Below are 23605 nucleotides of genomic sequence, written 5' to 3'. Positions count from 1 at the left end.
ACAAGGGGGACGTGATGGAAATAGCAGCATGAATCAGAAACAGGTGAAAGATGCCCAGGAAGGGTTCAGGAGAAGCTTACTTTGGGTGGGAGAAGGACAGAGGGAGGACAGGACCCCAAGGGGACAGAGGCATATCTTCCAAGAGCCACTGGCTCAAAACCCCACTTCACCACTCTCTTGCTGTCAGCAAGGTCTGGCTTGCTTCCAGTATGTGATAACATATGACACCTGCTCTCCCAGTGAAGCACAGAGGGCCACTTGGAGGCCTCCTCCCATCACTTCCCAGCCCAGCTCCATCCAGCTTCAGGTGCTCAAGGTGTCCTGAAGGATGACAGGTACTGCCCAAGCCCAGAAGGGACACACAGGAGATGTTCACAACAGCAGACGGTTACTCCACACCACCACGCTCAGCGATGACAGGGCTTGGCTGTGTGGCCCCTTACCATTTTGAAGCGGCAGGGGATGTCACTGCGGAAGACCCCAGATTCCAGTGCTTCCACGTGGCCTCCCACGTACGTCTCCGAGTCCAGCACGTGGCCGTCTTCTGTAAGTTTGTTGAATTCCTGTTCCTGCTTGTTGGGGAAGATGATGTTGGCATGATAGGCCTGAACCATCAGCAGTGCCTCACACAGTGTCCCAGATCCTTTTCTTAACACCTGCAGGAGGGACATCAAAGCCAGTTTTAAACTCAAAAGAAAGTAGATTTAGATTAGGTATAAGGAATAAGTTCTTTACTATGAGGGTGGTGAGACACTGGAACAGGTTGCCCAGAGAAGCTGTAGATGCCCCATCCCTAGAAGTGTCCATGGTCAGGTCAGATGCAGCTGTGAGCAACCTGATCTAGTAAAAGATGTCCCTGTTCATGGTAGGGAGGGTTGGACTAGATGATCTCTGAAGGTCCCTTCCAACCCAAACCATCCTGTGGTTCAGCAAGAATTGCTGTACTAGCACTGGTGGGACCGGCCTGGCCTTACAGCTACATCGGGAAGCCAGATGGCTTCAGCTGGTGACACACATGCGAGCACACAGCAGGCAGGGCTGCAGCCCATGGCAAGGCTGATGGGAGCAAGCGAGAAACCAACACCAACTCCTTCATGTTAGCTGGGAGGAGAGCAGGCTATGGACAGTGCCAAGACATCCAGACCTCTGCTGCCATCATCTGTGTCATGCCAGCAGCTTGATACTACTCCACTGCCGAGCACCTTTGTAAGCTAAACCAGAAGGGGATAGAGGGACATTTCCTACGTGCTTAGCATAGACAGCTTCCTACCCATCCTCCCTACAGCTGACAACAGCCATCAGGGGACCCAGCTTTGCATGACCATGACTGCAAGTAAACTTGACTGAGCATGGAGCATCAGCCCTACATCCTTGCTCCAGCCCTGTACTGCCAACCCTGAGGCCTCTTTTTCTTAGGCACCTCTCTCAAAACACCCCAGGGCTGTGGAGAAAAAGGAGTAGCCTCCAGATTCATCCTCCCTCCCTGACATGGCTAGGAAAGTGCCCGGGCAGCGGGAATCAGGTCTGTGGCCAGACTGCCCCTCTAGCATGGGAGACATGGCTCTTCACCCAGCAAAGAAATCATCATTCCAGGAGTGCACCTACCTCATCAGGCTCCATGGGAATGATGGTGCACAAGGCGAAAATGAAAGGATGCACATACTTCATATACATGTAATAGGTAGCAACTGCATCAGACACTGAGTAGGTGGCCAGGGTCTGTGGGGGAAGGGTGAGAGGCAAATTAATCCCAATCACATGTGATAGAGCAGCTCAATGACAATAACCTTTAATTGCTTCCTGCTAGACACGCTCATATGAGCAGGAAGAAGGGAAAGGTGTATTTGTCTTCATTCTGGACTGTAAAGAATAATATTTGCTTCTGAGGACGTCCTGCTCTAGCTCTAATTACACAGCAATACATCAGCTTTGAATGAGAAGAAATGGGGATGATGAGCTCATGGCACAGATGCCACTCCGTTTGGGAATCAGGAGGCTGCTCCCGGGCTTCAGCAGACGTCCCCTGCCCAGGACACCTGGAGCACTAAGCCTACTTCTTGTCCCTCCAGCAAGTCATGGCCTTTTGTGGTGTTTCTGATTTAGGTGGCACCTGCCACCTTGCACTGATGTAAATAAATACAGAAAACACACAGTACAATGCCAGTGCTAGAGCCACTTCAAAGAAACCCTGTTCTTTCCCCCCACAAGCTCAAGTGCCTCTAAGGCACTGGCAATCTGGGGAGACAGATTGAGTTAATCTCTCAAAACCCACTGCATTAAGCAAAAACGTTTTGTAACACTTTAAGGAGTCAATCATATTTCAGCTGCTTTAGGCTTGTTTTCCGATAGCTCAGAGGACATACAGCACAGGGAGGGAATACCTGGGGCTCCTCCGTAGCCATCCGGCACATCTCTTCAGGGTCCAGCTCCACTGGATCGTAACCCAGTTTTGCTTTAGCTGCTGCTTTCAGGTTGTGACTTCCCACTGGGAGGTAACTGTCTCTCTTCACCCACCTGGACAGAATCATGACAATACCAGCTTGTGCAGAGAAACCAGGCCTGCCCTTCAAAAAGGGGCTCATGCCTGCGAACGGAGACTTGATTGCAATGGGGACCACTCACTGAGGACAGCCAAGAGCCAAGCATCCAAGCACAATGGCGTAAGAGGCTGCCCAGTTTTAGATATCCTGCATCTCTGCCAATGCACTTAAATCCCGGCCAGGAAAACCCCCACCGTTCATACCATCACCACTGCTCCAAATCACCGCCTTTCAACTCCCTCAGTGGCTTTAAGATAAGCATTTAACCACCGGAGGAGACACCACCAGGACTGCAAGGACAGCCAGCCACTCTCCAAAGTCCAGACACTGCTCCAGTAGAGGAAACCCACATAAAAACCCCATCTTCTGTCTCTCTCCCATGCATGCACAACGTGTCCTTTCTTCTTCTGGCTGTGCCAGGAGGCTGTTGTGTTAGCATACGGCCCCTTCCCCACACCAGTGGCCTGATCTTATCCCACCCTTTCTCCCAGATCAGACCTCAAACACCTGAGGACGGTCATCAGCAGGTTGCAGGAAGAAACACAGCCCTGATAGCCCTTCACAGGGAAGGTGTGGCAGCTTCTGCGGTATGCAGAGTGCCAAGGGGAAGCAGCAGTCAAAGAAATGGACTATCATGCCAGCCTAGGGAGGTGCGACACATGAAAGCTTCCAACAGACAGGAGGACAGTATTCAAATAGAACTGTAGGTATTTTATATAAATTCAAGAGATAAAGATGCATTTATATGGTAGAGGTGCAGGATTTGGTACCTTAGACAGTCCATGTGGATGCACTGGGATGCTTTGTACTCTCCCTGGCTGTCCTTCTGAAACCCAATTTCCTGATACATATTAATTCCATGAGCTGCTGCTCTTGCTTCCACAAAGGGCCTGGGGAAAGAGGCAACATGAAGAGAAGGAACAGAACAGCCGTTTCCCTTCATCTCTGACAACAGTTTCACAAATGCTTTGCTACAAACTACCTGAAGAATTCTTCTTGCAATTTATTTGTGATATCTGGCCACAGGGAAAGCTTCCTGCAGGACAGAATTGCACCATGACCCAAGAGGCAAAGCTGCTTGCTTACATCCTGCACCAGGAGGTGGAGGCACGTGGTGCCTCTTCCTTTGCTTCCCAAGGGCTTGCCTGCGCCCCTCTCCCTGATATCCTCCAGATCTCTTCTGACCCTCTCCATGCTCTCCCAAGAGTGGGCTTGTCCATACACCAACACTGCCACACTGACGAGTGTTTAAAGCTCCTCAGCCAAGTAGATGGGACTCTACAGAAGCTCATCCTTCCAAGCCAAAGACCCCAGGATTTGGTGAGGTGCTCAAACTGGCCAGACAGTTAGCATGGATCACACATTATCACCACTGTGTGAGCTGTGGAAAGACCTTGAGGCTGGTACCTCACCCTGCCCCACAGCTCAGGTGACACCTTGCCAGCTTAGTTTTAATTCCTGATCTTACCAGTCAAAGAAGTCTCCATTGTATGTGACAATGATGGTGGGTTTTGTCTCCTGGACATGTTCAAACCACCTCTGGATTAAATGAGCCTAGGATGAAACAGAAGAGTAGAAAAGATTTTTTTTTTTTAAATATATATATGGATATATATAGATATATAATGTAACTTCATCTCCTCCACAGAGAAGTGGTGGATACCATTCAGTTTACTCCACCCTTCCTCTCTCCTCCCCAGCTAGCCCAAACCTGACCTCTCTTACCCTTACTACCACGAAATGAAAGCATGACCAGCACTGCTGGACCCACCACATTCCCCAGCGAGGCAGCCTACCAAGCAATTAGCTCTCTTTGGCCAACAAGAGCTCCAGGCAGGTAAAAAGTCTGCTGGGCAGAACTGACTTACTTCATCGGGTTCATTAAAGACACAAAATGGACCCTCATACTCCGGTTTGGGCGTAAACTCAAAGTCTTCAATATCCTCAGAGACAATCTCCCTGTTTGTGATCAGGTAGCCCTAGAGAGGTGACAAGGAGGCAGTTAGGAGGACTTGGCTTGCAGGCAGTCTGAAAATGCTGTCCGAACAATGGGACATTTTCCTCTTAAAAGCCAGAGGTTCTGTCAAGGGGGAACAACTGTTTGGGAGTTATACGCTGAAGCATTGCTTGCCATCAGCTAAGGATGCCACAGGGAAACAACATGGGACAGCCGAGTTGTCCCTGTGCTCTCCAGGTTGCTACTGCTCCCTCAGAGGAGCACCAGCAACCTGAGCCGGGTACCACGAAACTAAATCTCTTATGCATCATTCAGACTTTAATTTCACTTCCACAGCCACACACACCAAGCAGCCAGCAGCAAGGCAAGCCCGGAGCAAGCTGCATTGGAGGCAAAATGCTGGCCTGCTCCCGGCTTTGCTGGTGAGCATGGAGGAAACCACTCTGCTGTCCCTTACCTGCCCATCAATCATGTAGGAGATCATCATGATCTGGTCTGTCTCTGCATCAGGAAACTTCAAAGGGAGTTTGGTAGTTTCAATGTCAAAGGCGAGAACAACAGGATCCTGAGCAGGACCAAATCCATTAGAAAATATTCTACAGCTGACTTTTTAGTTAAATAGTAATTCCCATTAAGCTCAGTGCTAGATCAAACAGAAAACCAGACCCTCCCCAGTAATAATTTTACTGCTTTATCAACCCAAAAATTACTACCCAAGCCTAGAAACAAAGCTTTCCCCCTGCACACTATGGTGTAACACCAGCAGCGCATTGGAAACAAGCTCCTCGGGGTGGACACACCAGCCAGGCACCTGGACAGACTGACACCTGCCCGACCAACGCTCACCGGTCGCTCCACAAGGTCATCTCGGCGGGTGATTTCGGGGGGGTAGGTGCTGCCCCGGTATCGCACGTTGTACCAGTGAGCCTGTTGAGAGAGGAGAGCAGGCAGTGCCTTACTGTGTGGCCAGTTTCCTGCATCACTTCTGTTCAGCTGCTGGGGACAGAGCTGCGCGAATTAAATACAGCCCAGAAGAAAGACTCAAACTGTGGCTGTGCATCAATCATTTAACTTTTCTGCCTGTCATTGATTAAGAAAGCCCAGTGGTACAGGACTAAGCTTTACACAGGAACTCATCCTCACTGACACCTTTGCAAAGGTCCTGGAGAGAAAACATTTCCGCCCTGCCTGCACTTCAGGAGTACGGCAGCAGGAAAGCAAAGCTCTTCCAGCTTTCCTATTCCTTACTCACCACATGGATCTTCAAGTCAATGGAGAGGCGAACGTGGTAGGGTACGTCGTACTCCCGCATATCCACAATGTTGTCCATCTGGTTGGCAACCTTTCTGGAAGCCTCCTCATCATCCATGCTCAGGCTGCCTCCACTCAGAGCACTGCAAGGAGCAGAGCGAAACAGCCACCTTACCTGAGTGCACATCTCCTTGGGTTCAGCTGTGATGGACAGCCACGGGGCACCAGTGACACCCAGCAGCATGAGTCAGTGACAGGAGAGAATGGGGAACACTTCCCCACCATGCCACCACCCTCTGCTTGCAGAGGCATCCCTGGGATGGACAGCACGTGCAGTCCCGTCACTCCCCTCTAAATTCCCCTCTTCTCACGTCTGTGAGCTGTGTCTGCTCAGAGAGACAGACAGACAAAACCCCCAAAGACAAAAGCCTTTATAATGAATGGTTCTTAGGCCACTGGATTTATAAGCATGGTAATGGGTCTAAGCATAACGAGGCAACCTGGGAAGCACTTTGAAAAGGGACAGTACACCTTCCAGGTGAGCAGGGAGCGCTCGTCTCACTTGATTATTCTTCCTCAAGTTTCAACTGAAATCAGACTTCAGGGCCAGGAAACCAAAGAATTTTTCACGTGTATATTCTGGATGACTTTAAAACCAAAGTTTCATACTTTTTTTCTGTCTGCAACTGTGTTTCCAATCTTTTAAACAAGTGCCTGGCTTTTTAGCTGGAAAATGTTTGTTGGGTTTTTTCCCCCCTTTAGTCACAGCTAGAAGTAAGGTTGCCCAGTGCCTCTCAGTATCCTTTCTCAGGGGACAGGGAATCTATTTAACCAGCAGGCAGAGGTACCACCACAGCACATTATATCCCAGAGGCTCTGGGGCCTCTTGATGTGCAGCACTGAGCTGGAAGAACCACCCTGGAGATGGATGGCGGAGAGGAATAGCCAGGGTCAGACCCCAGGCAGGACAACATCTCTCTGAGGACAGCTAAGAAATAATCAATGCCGCCTAATTATTAACATGAGGGACCAACTGGCCACCCTAAGGAGAGCTCCCACCTCGACAGCATGGCTGTGTAGACATCGCTCGCCTGGTCTCGCTCTCTGTTTTTCCTCACGGCAGGAGAGATCTCCTTCCGCACCTTTACCAAGTCATCCACTGTGTTGAAGGACAGCTTGATGTAGTTCCTCTTCAGCCCGACCAAGTGGTTTGGCTGCAAAGCAGCAAGACAATGCCAGCTCAGGGGGAATGAGTACTGAGGGTGGCCACCATAAGAGCGGGTGGGGAAGGTAGACTCGACCGATGCAGGTGGAAGAATTGGCCAAAAAAGAGGTGCCAATGGGTGGGAGAGTCAATCACCAAGAGGAGACTCTGGTGGGCACATCAGGGAAAAGCACAAGAGCTGCACAGCAAGGACCCAGCCAGCCCTGCTGCCTGTGCGGGCAGGACCATGAGCGGGATGTACCCAGGGAAGAGGAAGAAGAGCAGGTCAAGCATGAGCAACACTCCCCTCCCACAGCACCCTCTCCTCCCCCAATCATTCTGTAATTCCTGCAATTAAATGTCCTGAACACACTGTGAAACAGCTGATGTGCTCAAGGAGATGAATGTAATTACTACTGATAAGCAATTAGCCATAACTAACATGTTTCTGATAGGGACCACAAGCAGGACTAGGAGATTGAAATGCACTGTTCCGCTTCCCTACTCAGTCTCTTCCTACTTCACTAGAGCTGTGCAAGGTCCAAAAAAACCCAAACCGCTACTCAAGAGCGCAGACGGCGGTGGAATACAGACCAGGTCCAAGTCTTCTTTGGGGACAGTTTCCAGCTTTGCAATCTTCCCTTGGAACTTCTTGGAGAGGAAGGAAGACACTTCTCGCTCACAGCCCTGACAAGAGATCCCAGTGCTGAGCAGCGCAGTTCTGTCCCTCGGGAGAAGACCATCCCAAAGCAGGATGCCAGGAGGTCTCGAACTCCCCGGGGACCTGCCGTCCCCTTCTCTGGGGACCTCGGCCCTCCCAGGGTCCCCTCCTCACCTTCTGGGTAGCGACGTAGAAGTAGGGCTTGTAAGGCAGGGCCACCTGGGAGAGAGCAGATGGGTGATTGCAGCAGGTCCCCTCATGGGACCCTGCACCCCACCCAGTCCCCCGGGGACTCACCTTGAAGCGGCTCCCATCTTCCTGGATGAAGTAGTAGTCCACAGCGCTCACTGACCGCCGGTCTTCGTCCAACACCTCCGTCTGCCCACAGGCACCATGGACTCAGTGGGGTCCATCCGTGAGACACAACCCCACCCGGGGCCCCTCCACGGGACTCCCGCCCCCGGCCATACCGGGGGCCTCCCCGTGGGACACTCCCCCGCCCCGGTCCTACCGGGAATCTCTCCGTGGAAACCGCCCCCCCGCCCCGCCGGTCGGTACCGGGTGCATGTTGATGAGCCACCCCGTCCTCTCGCCGGGCTCCGCCGGCCGCTCGAAGCCGAACAGCGCGTCCAGCCGGTCCGTGCGCTGCGATCGCTCCAGGCGCTTGAGAGCGGACAGCGCGGGGCCATCGTCCCTGCTAGACGCCCCGCTCTCAGCCCCCGCCGGCTCCCGGGACCCGCCGGCCCGCCGCCCCCAGCGCGCTCCCTCGGGGTCCCCGCCGCCAGCCCGCAGCACCATGGCCGCGCCGCCGCCGCGGAAGGAATTTCCCGCGCTGCGCCCTGTTCCCGCGAGAGCTAAGCCCCACCCACCCCGGCCTCGCGGCGAGAGCACCAATCAGGGAGCGGGCACGCCTCCCCCCTCGGGCACCTCCCGCCAATGGCGGGTGGAGATGCCGGCGCGCCCCGCCCCCGGCGCGCCCCGCCTCCCGCCAGGCCCCGCCGCCGTCCGCGGCGCTGCCCGCCGCGGGCCCGGCCTCCCGGCTGCGCGGGCCAAGCGGGGGCTGCGGGTGCGCGGTGAGGGCAGCGTGCTGCCCGCTCCTGGCCGCGGAGCTGAGTGCTCCGTGGGCGGCTGAGGGTTTCACCCACGGCCCGAGAAGCGGAAGAGCAGCCCAGCACACCGTGCGTGTGCACGGCGACATAACGGCGTGGCCGCCTCCGGCACCGCCCCGCCGGGAGCCCCCCGCCCGGCCGCTAGAGCCCAGGGGTCCGGGGGTTCCTGCCCAGGCTGTGGCTGTGGCTGCCGCTTTCCCCTTTGTGGATTCAAACAGCAGCGAAGCTGAGCATATGCCTCAGAGACACGAGTGGACACACAGACACAGGACACACACCCATAATAGGCAAGGCGCTGCTGTCATCGGCACCCATGCAGCGGACCCACACCACACACCATCCCCGTCCCCTCCTCCTCTGGGGTGGCAGAGGCAGGAGGTCACTAGTGCAGGCACACCCTCTGGGTTCACAAGCACATGCACACTCATGGGTCCCCTGAGCATCAACGTGGCCCCTCTGTCCTGCCGGCTCCCCAGCCCGCACCCTAGCCCTCTGAGCAACCCCATGGGTCCTTGGCTCACCAGCTGGTCCAGCTGGAATTTTGCTGGTGAATGCACAGGCACACCCCCCACACACCATGTTTTGGGGGGATACCCTCATCTTCCCACCAGACACACAGGCTGTGACACATGGTTCAGCACCGACTGAGTGGAGCCCCTCATTCACCTCACACCAGTCCCCCCAAGTAGCTAGTTTTGGGGACACTATTCCAACCCTGTGGCTGGAGGTTAAAGACCCCCACTCACTCCAGTAGGTGACACCAAATCCCCTGACGTAGGCACAGTAGCTGGCACTTGGTCCTTGCAGCACACATTCACAAGGATAGAGAGTGAGATGATGCAGAGAAATAGTTAAGAAAACATTTAATAAGAAAATATAAAAGGATACGACAGACTGTAGTGGCTACACACGGGCTCAGGGAAGCCAGCCATGGATTACGCCTGAGTGGCCCCTTTTATATTCCTTTCTGTCTCTGCCCGTTTTCTTCCTCCTGGTTCCCCTTCCTGTTCCCATGGGTCCATTCCTGCTCCCCTCACAGAGCCCATGTCCGGGGTGCCCCAGGTTCACACACTCAGCAGTTGCAAAGCCTGGCCTGATCCTCCTGGAAAGGCCAGCCCCAGCGTGGTTTCTGGATAGCCCGTGAATTACTGCGAGCGGTGATGTTCGGTCCCCTTCGCTGCTTCCCTTGTCACCGGGCAGCCAGGTCTGTGTCCCTGCATGGCCTTGATTCCAGCATCCTCCTTTTCACGTTAATTCTAGTTGCAGTGAAGGTCCTTGACAATGGAGCAAACACACACCCTAACAGCATGTTTCAGCAGCAATGTGCTCTCCAGGTCTTCAAAAGAAGGAATAAATGTAAAGCAATACTTAAAGCAGCAGTCTCATTTCCACCTCACAAAGCCACAGAGAGTTGTGGAGACCATTTCACTCAACAGTCCCTGGAAGCTCCTTTGAGCTTCCAGAAGTTGCTGTCTCCACTTAGGCAAGTCTGAATTTCACCTGAGCTTGACCCAAAAAGTCTCTTCTGAAATACGGGACACCAGAGCAGACTGCTCCTACCCTGGCTGGCAGTGAAGACATCCACATGATCCAGAAAGAACTGACTTCATGGATACAAAGAATGTGATTTAAAAATAATCTGCTGTCTTTCTTTTGAATGTAAACCAGCGGCTGTTGAGTCAGACTTTCCCTGAAGATGCATGGACGTGTATCTCCTATCTTGGCTATTTTTTGTGGCTTCTTTAGGAGGGCCTCCTTCACCCAGCTGCTGCTGGGGTCACGATGCTTGTTTACTCCTTCAGTGAATTTTGGTCATTTGGGTAAACTAGGTTGGAGGGAAACGAGGGGAAGGTTTGATGTTGATATGGGCTCATATCAACATCTACAGCTTCCTGTGGCTTGCACATGAGAACAAGACTTTGCAGACAGCAAAGCAGCTGGTAAAGCAGCTCCCCTCTTCCAATTGTGAGGTGTCCATGGACACTGAGGATGGGGAGGCTGACCTGGAGGTGGTTGTGATGGGAGCTCCTCTGCTGGCAGCTGCCTGGAGCTTCTGGAGAGCCAGAGGCCCTGTCACAGGGAGGCAGACAGGTCTGAGGTATTGGCACTGACTGGGAACCAAGGTGTCTTGTTCCAGCAGCTTCTCACCAGTGGCCAGCATGACACTGGTTGTCCACTGCTGGCAATTGAGTCAGCCAAGTAAGGCAGGCCTGAGACTGTGTGGTTCAGAATGCTTATTGCTACTTTGCACTGTAGATTTTGCACTGAAAGGTCCAGATTCAGGTGCTGGTAAAGCTGACTGCCCTTCCATTGCTCCCATAAGCAAAGCAATGGGAGCAAAAGCAGTCTGCTTTCCCAGGTCTAGCTGTATTTCTCCAGATCTGCGATGAGGAACGGGTCTTTGTTCTGGAGGATCTGGTAGAGCTGTTCCTGGGCCTCCAGCCCTTTCTTCTCAGCTAGCTCCAGCAAAACTTTATTCCTCCTTTGACTCGTATCTTGACGTTGCACCTCCTCTTCTTCATCGCTGTTGATGACATTTGATTCCCGTAAGTGTAGCAGAATGGTGGAGAGCTGCGTCATCCTGGAGCAAAGCTTGGTCTTGTGCTTCTTCATGAAAGCTGCACCTAACAGACACCAAGCCTGTGTTACTGTGCTGCACGTGTCCAGGCAGCCGCAGGTGAGTGCCACACTGTGGTACGTGGCACCCTAAGCCAGAAGACACCATGGCTGTGCACCCTGTCCCTCAGCCACTGTTTCCATCCCTCCGCCAAAAAGGATGGGCACCTGCTGCATCAGCGGTGGGAGCACTGGAGGCAGGGCAAGGAAAGGGGAAGGAACGTGAGGTCAGAGCTAGGGGAGGCGAGGTCGGGGGCAGACCCCATCAGCTGCAAGCAACTGTCCCCTCTGGGACACCTGCAGTGTCTGGGCATTAAGTTACCACCCTGCAAGGTGAGGAGCTCCTAACTCAGAACACAGGTCACTCGAAGCTCTGAAATCTTGCAGGATTGCAAACACTTTGTAAAGAAACAGAGCCTGGAAAGGCAGATGATGCCAGCAGGGTGCTGAGCAAGCCGTGGGTCAGTGCAGTGGGCAGTGCTGCTCAGCTTCTTCTCCCAAGCCTCCACCCAGTCCTCCTACATGACACTGAAGTGGGCACCTGGACGGGCATCTCTTTGTAGAATCACAGAATGGTTTGGGTTGTAAGAGACCTAGTCCAACCCCCCTGGCATGGGCAGGGTCATCTTCCACCAAATCAGGTTGCTCAAAGCCCCATCCAGCCTGACCTTGAACACTTCCAATGATGATCCACATCCACAACTTCCCTGGACAACTTGTTCCAGTGTCTCACCACCCTCAGTGTAAAAAATTTCTTCCTTATGTCCAATCTAAACCTGCCCTCTTTCAATTTAAAACTGTTGCCCCTTGTCCTGTCCTTGCTCTTCCCTGCCATCTTACCCTCCTAGTGCTCTTAGGCAGGTTGTTGGCCAGTGTGGTGACTCCATGTGCATGGCAAACAAAAAGAATAACATGCAAATATCTGCATTTGTGTCTATCCAAGCCAGGCCTATCTGCCTCAACCTGTGGTTTAGCTGCCTGGGTGTCCTCTTGGATCTGGCATTTCATTAATAAGATAGGATTCAAGAGGTAATGATGAAGTGTTCTGGCCCTGGAGAAATTAGGCTGGGATAGTACCTGCAAAACTGCTGGGCAGCATGTTGTTGTTACTGAATTTGAAGCAAGTGGAAAGCAAAGCCCCTTGGTCAGAAACCCTGGAGCTGTTGTAAAGTTGGCCCTGCCATCCCCTCTGCCAGTGCCTGGCTGCAGGCTCCTTCCCGGGGGCATCACTCCCACAGAAGACGCTCCTGTTTGGCACAGGAGCTATCAGCCCTGAGCTGTCTGTATGGGATGCAGCAGCTGTACCATTTACTAGAACTCCAATGAAACATTATTTATGGATTGAGAAGTGTACTAGCTGCAGCTCATTCTCTGTAACAACACGGCATCTGTCCCCAAAGGAGGCAAATCAGCTTGGAGGGTCACTTGCAATATGCCACGTTACCCACCAGCATGGCACAGAGCATGCTGCCAGCAATGTGGGAGTAAAAGTTTGAGGGAGTAAAAGATTGAGGTCACAGCTTTCAAGGCTTTTTGTGTAGAAACTGTCATAAGGATGGGAAAAGAAGCCTATATCTGCTTTAAACCAGAGGATGGTGAGCTCCAAAGAAACAGATTCAGACTCTAGAAATGCCGCTCTGAGACACTGTACTGACCTGATAAGCTCTTGGAGGCACAGTCAGGAAGAATAATATCACCTGAAAGAGAAAGAAGAGAGATCACTGAATATGCCATCACTGAAATAATGGTGCCTAATCTTCCACATCTTCCTGAGAGCCTAATCCTCCACAAAGCTGTTAGCCATTCCTCCTACTGTTCCTGCCCATCTGTGGAGATCTCAATAAAAGATCCGAGGCTCTCCATGGTTGTAGGTGTTACTTTTAGGGGGTGCTGGATTAGACCAACAGAGAAGGGGTCTTAATGCACACTGAGCAGACAATACCCTGCAGCTGTGAGATGCTGCTGCCTGCCGCTCCTCTGCCAAGCTTTCCCACAGGGGACCTCACAGGTGGGTGTTGCTACATGAAGTTAATGGCATGTGTGGTGGCTGCTGAGCCGACCTGGCAGCAGCTGGGCAGAGAGGCGTGGAGATTAGGAATCTGCCACTCTGGAGCTGGCTGCACCTCTGTCTTCCCAGAGGACACATGAACAGAAGTCTTGGCACCCGCCATCGCTAACCCTGCTCTTCCTGCCTCCATCATCTGCTGTCCTGACCGAAGTTCTGCATGGGACCCAAGTCCGTACAGTCAGCCCTAAAGCAGGATAGTTGTAAGCAATGGTCTCTTGATGCCACAAGAGAGCAGTGCCCACACCATCAGCAGGCTTGCTGCATGCCACGTTCGTGATGCCACTGTGAGCAGAGACGTGTGTTGAAGGCAGGCTCTGGTCCATCTGGCTTTGCCCTGATCCTGCGCACTCTGGGTGCTGTTTCACACACTGGTGTCGCACCCAGCAAATCTGGAAGTCCTGTTGGCTGGAACATGTAGTTTTTTAAGATGTTGATTTTCACTAAAATTCTGGTATTCTCCTTACCTCCTCTGCATCACAGAGTGGTTGCACTAGCACATCCATGCGTGTTCATTACATTAATGGACTTTTAAAAATAAGTCAGATTTCTATGCAAACTGTAGCCAAGAGAACAGAGATAGTGCTGTCACGCCCTGTTAAACCCCAGCATCTGAAACTCCACATTAAATCTGAAGCCCTGGTCTACTGACATTGGGGTGTCCTTTCAGGTCCCTATTCTTCAGTGGCCAATCGCTGCATACATAGGATTTGCTTCCCCTGCAGGATACGTGGACGACTGTGACCATAAAATGAGTGGGGTCTGCTTGGGTGGCGCACCTCTGGTTTTGCTAAGGCGAATGAGCTCCTAGATGGGCCTGCTGTTCCTACCTGATCTCAGTGATGTCCTCCAGACCACAGTGTCATTGCGTGTGTCTATCATAAAGAGCCCAATTCCCTCTGCCATGTTGCTGATGTAGATCTCAACAAAGAGCTGCTGTTCCTTCGGACTCTTGTAGCAAAATGGCAATTGTGCCTGTAAAGGTAAGGAGCAAGTTGAGTCTCTCTCACCATGGGGATCTGCAATGAATTCACATACATCATCCTGTGCTTCCTGGCCTTACCAGCAAGAGGAAAGACAAGGGAAGATGCACATGTCAGGGCTCTGCTATGCTGCCAGTATCACAAATTTTGGTTAGAAGGGACCTCTGGCCTGTCTTGTCTGACCTACCTCTGAAAGATGGACCAATGTCAAGTCTAAATCTGCTCAGCCTGGGCTTTGTCTAGCTAAGTACGGAAAACCTCAAAGAGCAGAGATTCATCACCTTCTGTGTGTATCATGAAATACCTTTGCCACTTGTAACCAGTACAGCTCCCTGTGCCTCTGAGCCTGAGACCTAGTAAGACAGATTCTGGTAGCAGAATATGGCTGAAGACAGAAGCTTCTTGTATTTTCTATTTCAGTGAAAAAAAAAAAAAGGAAACAATCGTACTTACTTCGGGCATTATCTCCACGGATTTTGTACTGGTCACCTGGTAATTGCAGCCAAAGTACAGAGGTTTGAATGGAGGAGGCTTGGGAATAAGCTTTGAATGCCAATCTATTTCTTGCTTTTCAATGGCCTGTAAACATCAAGCATCACTTTTGAGAGAGGAAAAAACAAAAAGAGCTGTGAACTGGAGGTAGCCCTCAGAAAGTCAAGAAGAGAAGATACCAACCCAGTCAGAACAGACTGCTGAGTATTACAGGCAGTGCTGTCCTTCAGGGGCCAGGGAGCTCCCACGTGGCACAGGCAGGGACCTACCATGTGCAGGCAGGAACACGGGCAGGGTAATGCACTGTCACTGTGAAAGAGGGTAAGGACTTGCCCACAACAGGAGAATGGCTGGTATGCAGCCACCTATTGCTGTGTCTGGCAGCGGCCAGCAAGTCCTACATCTGCTCCACGTTGTAGACCATCCTGTGCCACAGCTTTGCTCGTGCTAGGACATGCTGTCCCAGCTGAACACATGATCATAACTGTGTCTTCCTTCAGTTTGAACTGATTGTTTGAAATGACCAATCCCAGTTGAAAACAAACAAAAAAGAGAGCAATTCCTGGAGGCATCTGTGGAAGAGGAGAGTGGGGGGGCAGGAGCTGCTGTCCCGCAGTGGGAGATAGGGGCACAGTACTGTGTGTGAATCAGAGGCTGGTGGCAGAAAAACTGGGAGCATGTCTGCTTATCAAATCCAGTCCCTCCTACTGCAGCCACCCCAGATGTCATCCTTTTTTAACCTGGAAAATCTCCCTGTGTCTTACCTTCTTCACAGAGTTGTCATCTGGAATGAGGTAGAGGTGGAGAGTTGTATTTGCAGCACTGAGCTGCTGGAAGATCAGCACCAAGGAGTGCACAGGGAGTGAATTTAAGGTTGAACGTAACTTCCTCCAAAGCACCCCAAGCAGTGAGAAGCTGGGATTCTCCAGGACAGCAGAGTAAGCGACCAGTCTGGTTGGTTTCTCCAGGGTCATCTGCCCAGATTTAAAATGGGCGATGGAGCACAGGCTGGTGTCTACTTCTTCTGCAAGAGACAGCAAAGGCAACAAGGTTCTGTTTAGTCATCCTGGCACCCTCTCAGTTTGTTTCCTTCTCTTTAAGGCTTTAGCAGCAGAAAGGAAACATGGGCCCATGGACAATTACATGCTCTGCATTAGGCCCCTGTGTGCCCTGGGTTTTTGGGGTTCAGCAGGGAGTTACAGGCCTTTGGCAGTCTTCCTGCAGGCTCAGGAAACTGCAGATCTGAAGGTGGCAGTTTGGGACCATGAAAATAGTCAGACCGCACCATTGCAGCATCCTGCATACAAGTGCCACACCACCACATACCAGGGAGGCAGGCAGTCGCTGCGTGATGAGCCACTCTAGTTTCTGATCACCAGAGCAGCCTGAGCATCGTGAGGTGACATCCCTAGGAATGACTGGGTCAGAAAGCTCCGCTGATGCCCAGTCACTGGGGTTATCTCTGGAGCTCACTTTGCTATTAACCTGACAGATCAATATAATTACAGCATTTTGCTTATCACAGCCGTGTCAAACGTGCGTAGAGCCACTTTTCAGCTGACATGGCTGTGCTTGCCAGGCCCTGGGTGGGATGGAGCCATGCAACGAGAAACTCCTTTTGCAGTGTGCTCTGTTTCAGATGAGGATTTGCCAGGAAAAGTCCCTCAGCAAGCACACCCAGTGCCTGTGTCAGGGTCCCCAGCATGGGGGGCTGGGACTCCTCTGCCCACTCTGCAGCCCAGCTGCAGATGCTGATGCTCTTTCTCCGCCCATTAACAGTGGCTCACTAAGAGCACTGCCGGGCAGCGGATCCAGACACAAGCCTTGTGGCTTGTCATATTGCCTGGGTGAAAATGGACAATTTCATTCCACTTATTCTTCTGCCCAGGCCTGTTGCATCCCACCCCAGGGTGGTCCAGCCTGTGGGTGGGTGCAGCCAGCTGGCTCCTGTCCTGGTGGAGCAGAGCAGGGACAGTCATTGCCATCCGCAGTTGCCCTAGATCCAAAGAGCTGAGAAACTCTGCAGAGGAGCCCGGGAGCTGGACTGCGGTAGTGCCTGGGGGTCATCACAGCAGGTGGCAGGAGAGGGTGGGCGAGGAGGAGCTGGTGGTGTGGAGCAGGAGCTGGGAAAGGGACCACTGTGGAGGCTTGACAAGGAGAAGGATAGATGCCAAAGCAAAGCAGAGTAATACAAGGGCATACAGGGGACCTTGGAGGGAAGGGAGAATTCAGCCCTGTCTGGAGAGAGATATCCAAGGAACTGAGACATCCCCAGGGATGGTGGCTTGGGAGACCCATGTCCCTGTGGCTGCTGTACCTGCCAGGCAGATGAAGTGGGGGAGGTGGACTGCCTGCACGACCCCAGGCTGCACCTTGATGTGGAAGAGGGGTCCAGCGGGCACCCACATTTCCTGGTCAGCCTTGCTCAGGTGCCTGGTCCAGGTGGCATATCTGTAGGTGATGGTCACTTCCGACTTTACCTTGAAGCTGAGGCCTGTGATGGAACACTGGAAGACGCCTGCACCAGGGAGGTGAGCTCTGCAGGTGGGAGGGGCGATAGGCTTATGCCACCTGGGACAGAGCTTTGGGAAGGTGCTCCCACTTCGCCCGACAGCTCTTACCGGTACTCAGTGCGGTACTTGAGAAAGTCTTGCGTTATCTCCGGCTTCACTTCTGGAAGATTCTGCAACACAAGAGTGGGCGGTTTAGGACTGAATGGGATGTTGCACACTGGGTGCTGCTTGCAGGAGGTGTGCTGGGATTTACAGTGAAGCACAATGCAGCTTGGCGTGGGAGCTCAGAGCCATGCAGGCAGCAGCAGCTGCGGCCTGGTGCCCAGAAAGGTGTCATTCTCATTCTCATTGGTGAAGAGGCCAGAAAAATCAACTGGCAACTCCTCTGCCCTGGGATCTAAAACAAGCACTGTTCATGCCTGAGGCTCATGACCCCTTTAGTACAGATCCCTGTAGTGGTGCCCAAGAGAAATCCTTTTCAGCAAGGAGGGCTGAACACTTAGCCCAGCTTGGGTAGATGCCACTGGGGTGGGGAAGGCATCGGTTAGTCCATGCATCCTCCATGCATCAGTAGGAGAGATAATGTGTGGATATGCAGAGCAGCTCCTGGAGATCCAAACTATGCGTTTGACTCACGGATTTTTACGATGTATTTTGCAAATGGGAATTCCAGATAGGAAAGCTTCTGTTTCCTGAGAGTGAAAATGTTGTTGGCTGTTGACTTTCTTGTGAGTAAAGCCTGCACTGTTCCCTCTCTGTCATGGTGTATCAGCAGAGAGGACAGCGGCCACAAGCAGATGAAATATTTAGCAGTGAGAATAAATTTGGCATGTGAGCAAGTGGAATTTTTCCTCCCACAAACTTGGAAACTGGGCACTGCATGCCGAGATAGATTAGCAAAAATGACTGGACTTTCCTGGAAGATGAAGAATTGCTGTGAATTACAGGTTTCGAAGGCACACCCAACCTCCCAGATGACAGCCAGGGTCACTCTCTGCACTGCTGTGCCATTTCCTTTGGGTGTGACAGTGCTCTGCCAGGCCCAGCAAAGCCCTTACCTCCTTCCTGCACTGCCAACAGTTTCTCTGCAGTGGTGAGACCAGGTTCATGGAGTGATGGCTCTGCTGCATAGCAGAAGGCACTGGAAAGTAGTATTTCTCCCCTCCAGCCGTGCTTGCCTGCTAGAAGCCAGAGGAGAGGTCCTCTGAGAACACGAGCAACATCCCCAGCATCAGGTGTAGTGCTGGCCCTGCTTCCCACTCCTGCAGGGTGGAAACAGGCTGGCGCAGCAGCTGTTCCCACCTGGTGTGCCAGCAGTGAGAGGTCCCTCTCCTGGGACCGAGGGCAGCACCCACCAGCTCCTGCCACGGTGCAGTGCTGCAGTGGCGATGGGCAGCACCAGGCCCCCTATCTGCAGGGCTGGCTGAGAGTTGTGCACTGCAGCCATGCCTTCCACCCCAGCCCCATGGTGCTTCTCACTTAGGCACCCCTGAGTGATGCCTCAGCCATCATGTCCTGTGCTACCTCACCTCTGCGCTCCCCGAGACCTTGTCTGTCAGACGTTTGTAAGTGGTTGCCCCTTGCTGCCTTATGGGCAAGCCTGTGATTGGAACAAGAGGAAGACATTGTCATTTTTGCCTCATGTTTGGGAGAAGAAGCCATTCTCAAGCAGCCTTCACCCAACCTTCCCAGTCCCATTAGCCATACTGGTCCCCTTGTGAACCACCATATGCTCCCACACCTACTACAACTTCCACATCCTCCATGAACCATGGCAGGGACATGCTCACCACCATGCTGTGAGTTGAGGTCCTACGCTCACTACCGTGCAGCTCCACCAGCCCTGCTGCACCAGGTTGTCAGTGAGGACCAGGGCATGACCTTACCTAAAGTGAGATCTCCAATAGCTGCACCACCACCTCGCACTGCAACAAAGCAGAGAAAAGCTCAGGAGCCAGGTCATGTTCAGAGGAATATCCCATCCTCTGCCCACCCTCTCCCTCTTTGTCACACCTTTACCTCTTCCTGCTGGTTTGTGCCCAATCGCACCAAGCTGCCGGGCACCAGGAAGCCCACCCAGCTGCCCGTCCCAGGGAGCAGGAGAACATGCTCCCAGCCCCTCCTCCCCAGCCCTCCCCACTGCCATGCAGAGAGCAGATTTTTTGCTCAACTTCCAGGAGCAGAGTCCTTCCTCTCTCTCCTGCCTTTGTCTTGCATAGGTGCATCCCTGGGCCCTTGCCTTCCTCCCGTCTTCCAGTGCAAGCATGTTCTGGCAGCTCCCTGGCACACACATGGCCGCAGCCACCTTGCCCCTTCCCTCCTGCCTGTGGTCCTGGCCAGGGTCCCTCCTTGGAACACACCCCGATCTGCACCCACTCCCCCTCTCCCACCTCCAGCCTGATCCTCACCCACCTCCCCCAGGCCATCCTGCACTTACACCTTTGTAAACAGTACAAAATGCAGTTTGGTGTGATTCCATAGTCTCGCAGGGTCAGGTGGTCCTCCATAACACTCTGTCTGTAAATCAGCCTTCCCCCGTCGGGGACCAGGGAAGCATCCTGTGCATTCAGCTTGACCTTAAGGTCCTGGACAGTGTCATCCAGAGACACTTGCACCTTAAACGTTCCCCTGGTCAGAGTCTTAATGAAGATGCAGAAGTTGCCGGGGCTCTCGGTCTCAGGCTGCTGCTCTGCCATGGCGCCTCTTTCAGCCACCACAGAAGGTCCAAAGCTCCGGCTCCGTCACTTCCCAAGAAACCGAAAGTGCTGGGTGACGTCAGGGCTGACATGCTGTTAAAGAGTCTTCATGCCTTAATGAGCGCTCTTCCTCCTGCCCATGGCCCCTGCCCTCACCTGGCTTTCTTCCCTGCCTGCATGGGCTCTCTCCCTGCCTGCACTGGGTTTTCTTCCCTGGGCATTCGCACCACCTCTCTTCTTGTTACTTTCCCTTTCCCCTGTCCCCCACCTAGTCCCTCTTGCAGGATTTCCTTCCCCAGAGAAGGCAGGGGAAGGCAGGGCAGGGATGTGCAGGCAAGGACAGAGCTTTTTCCTAAGGAAACGGTGCAGCAGGGGCTTGGGTCCAGCCTGGAAAGCAGGTCTGGGGGTGCCAGAGGGTCCCCCACTGGGTTACGGGGTCACCCCAGCTCCTGCCCTTCACCATCTCCCCAGCACATCCCTGCCCTCCCTTTCCTGCCAGCCCTTCTTGTGCCCAGGCCAGGCAGGACATGTCTCTGCCTGCCCCAGGCTGCATGGGGGACCAGCCCCTTCCCACCCCTGCTGCAGTGGCATGTGGAGGGTGTTAATTTGGGGGTGGTGGGAGTTGCAGAGCTGTGGGCTGTTAGCTCCCTGACCTCTGCAGAGCTTGCAGGGAGCCTAGGGTAGGCAGAAAGGTGGGCAGCTGCCTGGCACTGCTGGCATGGCCCTGTCAGCCCCCAGTGAGGCACTGCTCACCCACAGGCCCTGCCCTACAGCACCCACCACCCCCTCCAGCAGCTCCAGGATGGCTGAGCACCCTGCCACATACCCCAGGGTGCCCAGGGAAGCCCAGGAGCTGGGCAAGTGGGGCAGGACCTGCCAGCAACATTCAGGACTCCCTCTGCCCTGGCAGAGGGGGAACAAGGACATTTCAGCAGCCAACCCTGCAGCCCAGGCAGTGCCTAATGTGGAGTGGCGTCAGGGTGATGCAGTCAGTGCCTGCAGCTGCACTCCAAGAGATGGCAATGATGGGGGCACACACTGCCCAGCAGCTCTGTGGTATTTACAGGGAAGGGAGTACCCACAGCCATCCCTCACGGCTGGGGCTGCCTGCACGCCCTGCCGTCACGGGTCCTTGCCCTAGACCAGTCACCCCATTGCAGGCAGAGCTGCAGCTCCCACTGTTCCTGGGGCAGGCAGCCCCACAGTGCTGCTGGTGTCTCGCCATCCCTTCCCTGGAGCAATGCATTTGACCCTACAAGGTGCAGTGAAACAGCCCCAAATCTTGTACGTTTGTAGTGTCAGCCAAGCCTGACTGCCTGTTGCCTGCCGAGAGAACTTGCTGTTGGGATAATTCCCTGCAAAGTGTTTTACTGACTCCTTCCAACACCCACTCCTTGCTGTTTGCTTTGCAGTTGCATGGCAGCAGTTTTCCATACCAGAAGTCAAAAACCTCCATGCTGGGTAGGGAAATGGAGGTGGCCGTTGGCTGCCATGGGTCCCCACTGCCAGCAGTGCTGCATCCCATGGGATGAGCTCTGCACCAAGTGTCACAGCCAGGCACAGCACCATGTGCGGGGATGCTCCTGCTCCACTGCCTGCAGCCATACCCAGTGGACATGGTGTCATTTCTCCTGCCTTAAAACTGAGGCAGCTCCACAAGGATCCACAATCCCTCTTGCAAAGCCAAGGAGACGTGCTCCCTGGAGCTCCTGTGTCTGCAGGCTCCATCCGTGGGTAGTGTTTTTTAACAGCAGTGAAAACCACAGCTGAAGAGCCCAGTTAAGCCTCTCATCGCATTTGGAGCAGGGAGCAAGGCACTAAAACTGTGCATCAGAGGGCAGCAATCCACCTGGACAACCTCAGGGAGTCATATAATCAGGGTGTAAAACAGCAGCGACCCAGGACAATCTGTACTGGGGGGAGGAAAAAACCTTCCTGTGTATCTAGGGTGGTCTCAAAAGTCATAGAGGGAAACCAAAGGACATATTTAGGGCAGGCAATAAGAAAAGGCACTCAGGGGTGCTGACACTCTGCCAAAGAGGGTATGATGGAGAAGGAAAATAGTTTACTGGGGAGAACAGAAACGTGCCAGGCAGGTGGGAGGGGGAAGAGATCGCTGTCTCCAAGGGGAGACCAGAGAAATGTGAATCCAGAAACAAAATGTAAAACAAGTGACCTGGGAAAGGATGGGACGGGGTATTTCCAAGAGGGCAGGAATGACCCTGGTTGCAGGCGGCGATGCCCATCCCTGCTTGACCGAGGGGGGAGCAAAAGTGCCTCTTCGCGGGCGCGGGGCCAGCGTGGCCACCCACGCCACGTGTGTCCTGGGAGAGGGGAGGGCCGGCGGGACCCCCCGCTCGGCTCCCCGCTGCCGGTGCCGCGTCCCGGGCGGGCGCCCCTCCCCGCCCCGCCCCGCCCCGCCCCGCCCGGGGCGGCCGCGCCGCCGCCGCCGCGCCGGCACCCGCCGCTGCTGCCCAGGTAAGCGCGGGGGGCGGTGGGGTCCTGTCCTAGGAGTGCTGGGGTGTGGGGGCTCCCGGTGCAGGCAGGGTCCGCCGCTGCGCCTCCCAGGTGCGGGGGTACCGGGGGCGGCGGGGCGCCGCACCGGACCCGGGGGCTCCTCTGCGGCGGGAGCTGCCGGCAAGGCCGGGGCCGGCGGAGAGGTGGCCGATGGCCTCCGCAGCGGTGCGGGAGCGCCGCTTGTTTTCGCATCGCTCTTGAGATGCAGCAATTGCTTAAGAATTTTTTTTTTTTGCTTAGCAAAGAAATGGGCTGCGATTGCTGTCGGGGAAAAAGCCGCGTTTCTCCTGAACCCCAGGTTTTGGGGTCCCCGTCCTCCCCCCAGTGTGTTCTCCGAGTTTGTTTGTCCCCGTTTTGGGGGACTGTAATCCCACCTGGGCAAACAGCCCCGGTTTCACAGACCAGCAGCCCGGGGACTGGCAAAATGCAGACAGCCCAAGCGATACTTGCAGGTGCAAATCCGCCTTTGCATGAGTGCGTGGGGAACTGGTATTAGCAAAAGTGGGTAGCTGCACGGTCTCCTTTGAGAGGGAGCAACCAATTCCGAGCGCGGTGGATGGAAGCTGAAATTTAGTGGTGGTGCGCTTTAGCTGTTAGTCTTGGAAAACATAGCCTTGATAAACTCCTTTTGCGCTGCTTGCAGCTTCTGCAGGGAACACGGTTTTCTCTTGTGCAATCGTCAGCTGGCAGTGATAGCCAGCAAGAGAAGGACTTGGCTGCCTGTGATAGAGCGTTTGAGAATGAAAACTCTTTTGTGTTGTGAAATGTTTCGATTTTTGCATCAAGCAGTCGGCACCTGGGGAGAATTTTCAGCATTTGCGCTTTTTATTGGTGTACCTTTGAGACCTGAACCTCATGTTTAATTATTAATTTCAGAATATTTCCAATCCAGCTTGCAGAGGATATATTTGGAGGGCTGGCAATGACAGCACTGCCGAATGAGGCTCCTTTAACCTGGACTCTATAAATTGCTGAAGCAGCAGCGAGTAAAACAATTGTGG

The 23605-nt window shown here is 53.7% G+C and overlaps 2 protein-coding genes across 4 annotated transcripts in view; both read right to left on the bottom strand.

Moving 5' to 3' along the window:
- The window catches only part of POLE (DNA polymerase epsilon, catalytic subunit), a 30301-nt gene extending 21875 nt beyond the window's left edge, over positions 1 to 8426 (bottom strand). For both annotated transcript variants that reach the window (XM_064465836.1, XM_064465837.1), the window contains exons 1-14: positions 8172 to 8426; positions 7911 to 7991; positions 7788 to 7832; positions 7547 to 7639; positions 6808 to 6962; positions 5750 to 5891; positions 5344 to 5424; positions 4955 to 5062; positions 4409 to 4519; positions 4009 to 4094; positions 3311 to 3430; positions 2382 to 2514; positions 1606 to 1719; positions 444 to 656 (exon numbers count right to left, since the gene is read on the bottom strand). In XM_064465836.1, the coding sequence (XP_064321906.1) occupies positions 444 to 656; positions 1606 to 1719; positions 2382 to 2514; positions 3311 to 3430; positions 4009 to 4094; positions 4409 to 4519; positions 4955 to 5062; positions 5344 to 5424; positions 5750 to 5891; positions 6808 to 6962; positions 7547 to 7639; positions 7788 to 7832; positions 7911 to 7991; positions 8172 to 8411 (1722 nt within the window). In that variant the 5' untranslated portion in view covers positions 8412 to 8426. The remainder of the gene's footprint in view (positions 1 to 443; positions 657 to 1605; positions 1720 to 2381; positions 2515 to 3310; positions 3431 to 4008; positions 4095 to 4408; positions 4520 to 4954; positions 5063 to 5343; positions 5425 to 5749; positions 5892 to 6807; positions 6963 to 7546; positions 7640 to 7787; positions 7833 to 7910; positions 7992 to 8171) is intronic.
- Positions 8427 to 9568: 1142 nt separating this feature from the next.
- On the bottom strand, positions 9569 to 20133 carry LOC104043051 (caspase recruitment domain-containing protein 8). Of its 2 annotated transcripts, none has more exons than XM_064466292.1 (11): positions 19829 to 20133; positions 19278 to 19316; positions 18921 to 18991; positions 18450 to 18572; positions 17500 to 17561; positions 17196 to 17416; positions 15643 to 15902; positions 14840 to 14965; positions 14234 to 14378; positions 12994 to 13035; positions 9569 to 11346 (listed from the first exon to the last, which is right to left on the bottom strand). In XM_064466292.1, the coding sequence occupies exons 1-11, from the start codon at positions 20085 to 20087 to the stop codon at positions 11084 to 11086; spliced, it is 1611 nt and encodes a 536-aa protein (XP_064322362.1). In that variant the 5' UTR covers positions 20088 to 20133; the 3' UTR covers positions 9569 to 11083. The 2 variants fall into 2 exon arrangements, with proteins under 2 accessions (XP_064322362.1, XP_064322363.1); XM_064466293.1 differs by having other exon boundaries at positions 18450 to 18569.
- Positions 20134 to 23605: the final 3472 nt, after the last annotated feature.

Source organism: Phalacrocorax carbo, chromosome 15, assembly GCF_963921805.1.
Source record: "Phalacrocorax carbo chromosome 15, bPhaCar2.1, whole genome shotgun sequence".
Taxonomy (NCBI): domain Eukaryota; kingdom Metazoa; phylum Chordata; class Aves; order Suliformes; family Phalacrocoracidae; genus Phalacrocorax; species Phalacrocorax carbo.
The sequence above is the reverse complement of the archived record's forward strand: the minus strand, read 5'-3'. Positions and strand labels throughout refer to the sequence as shown.

What these genes read in the sequence shown, in the direction of transcription:
- LOC104043051 (XM_064466292.1), bottom strand. Translation starts at nt 20,087, where the DNA reads ATGGCAGAGCAGCAGCCTGAGACCGAGAGCCCCGGCAACTTCTGCATC. An exon ending in TTTGTACTGTTTACAAAGGT is followed by an intron (nt 19,317 to 19,828) that starts GTAAGTGCAGGA and finishes GCTTTGTTGCAG; the next exon opens with TGCGAGGTGGTGGTGCAGCT. An exon ending in AAGTACCGCACTGAGTACCG is followed by an intron (nt 17,417 to 17,499) that starts GTAAGAGCTGTC and finishes TCCCACCTGCAG; the next exon opens with AGCTCACCTCCCTGGTGCAG.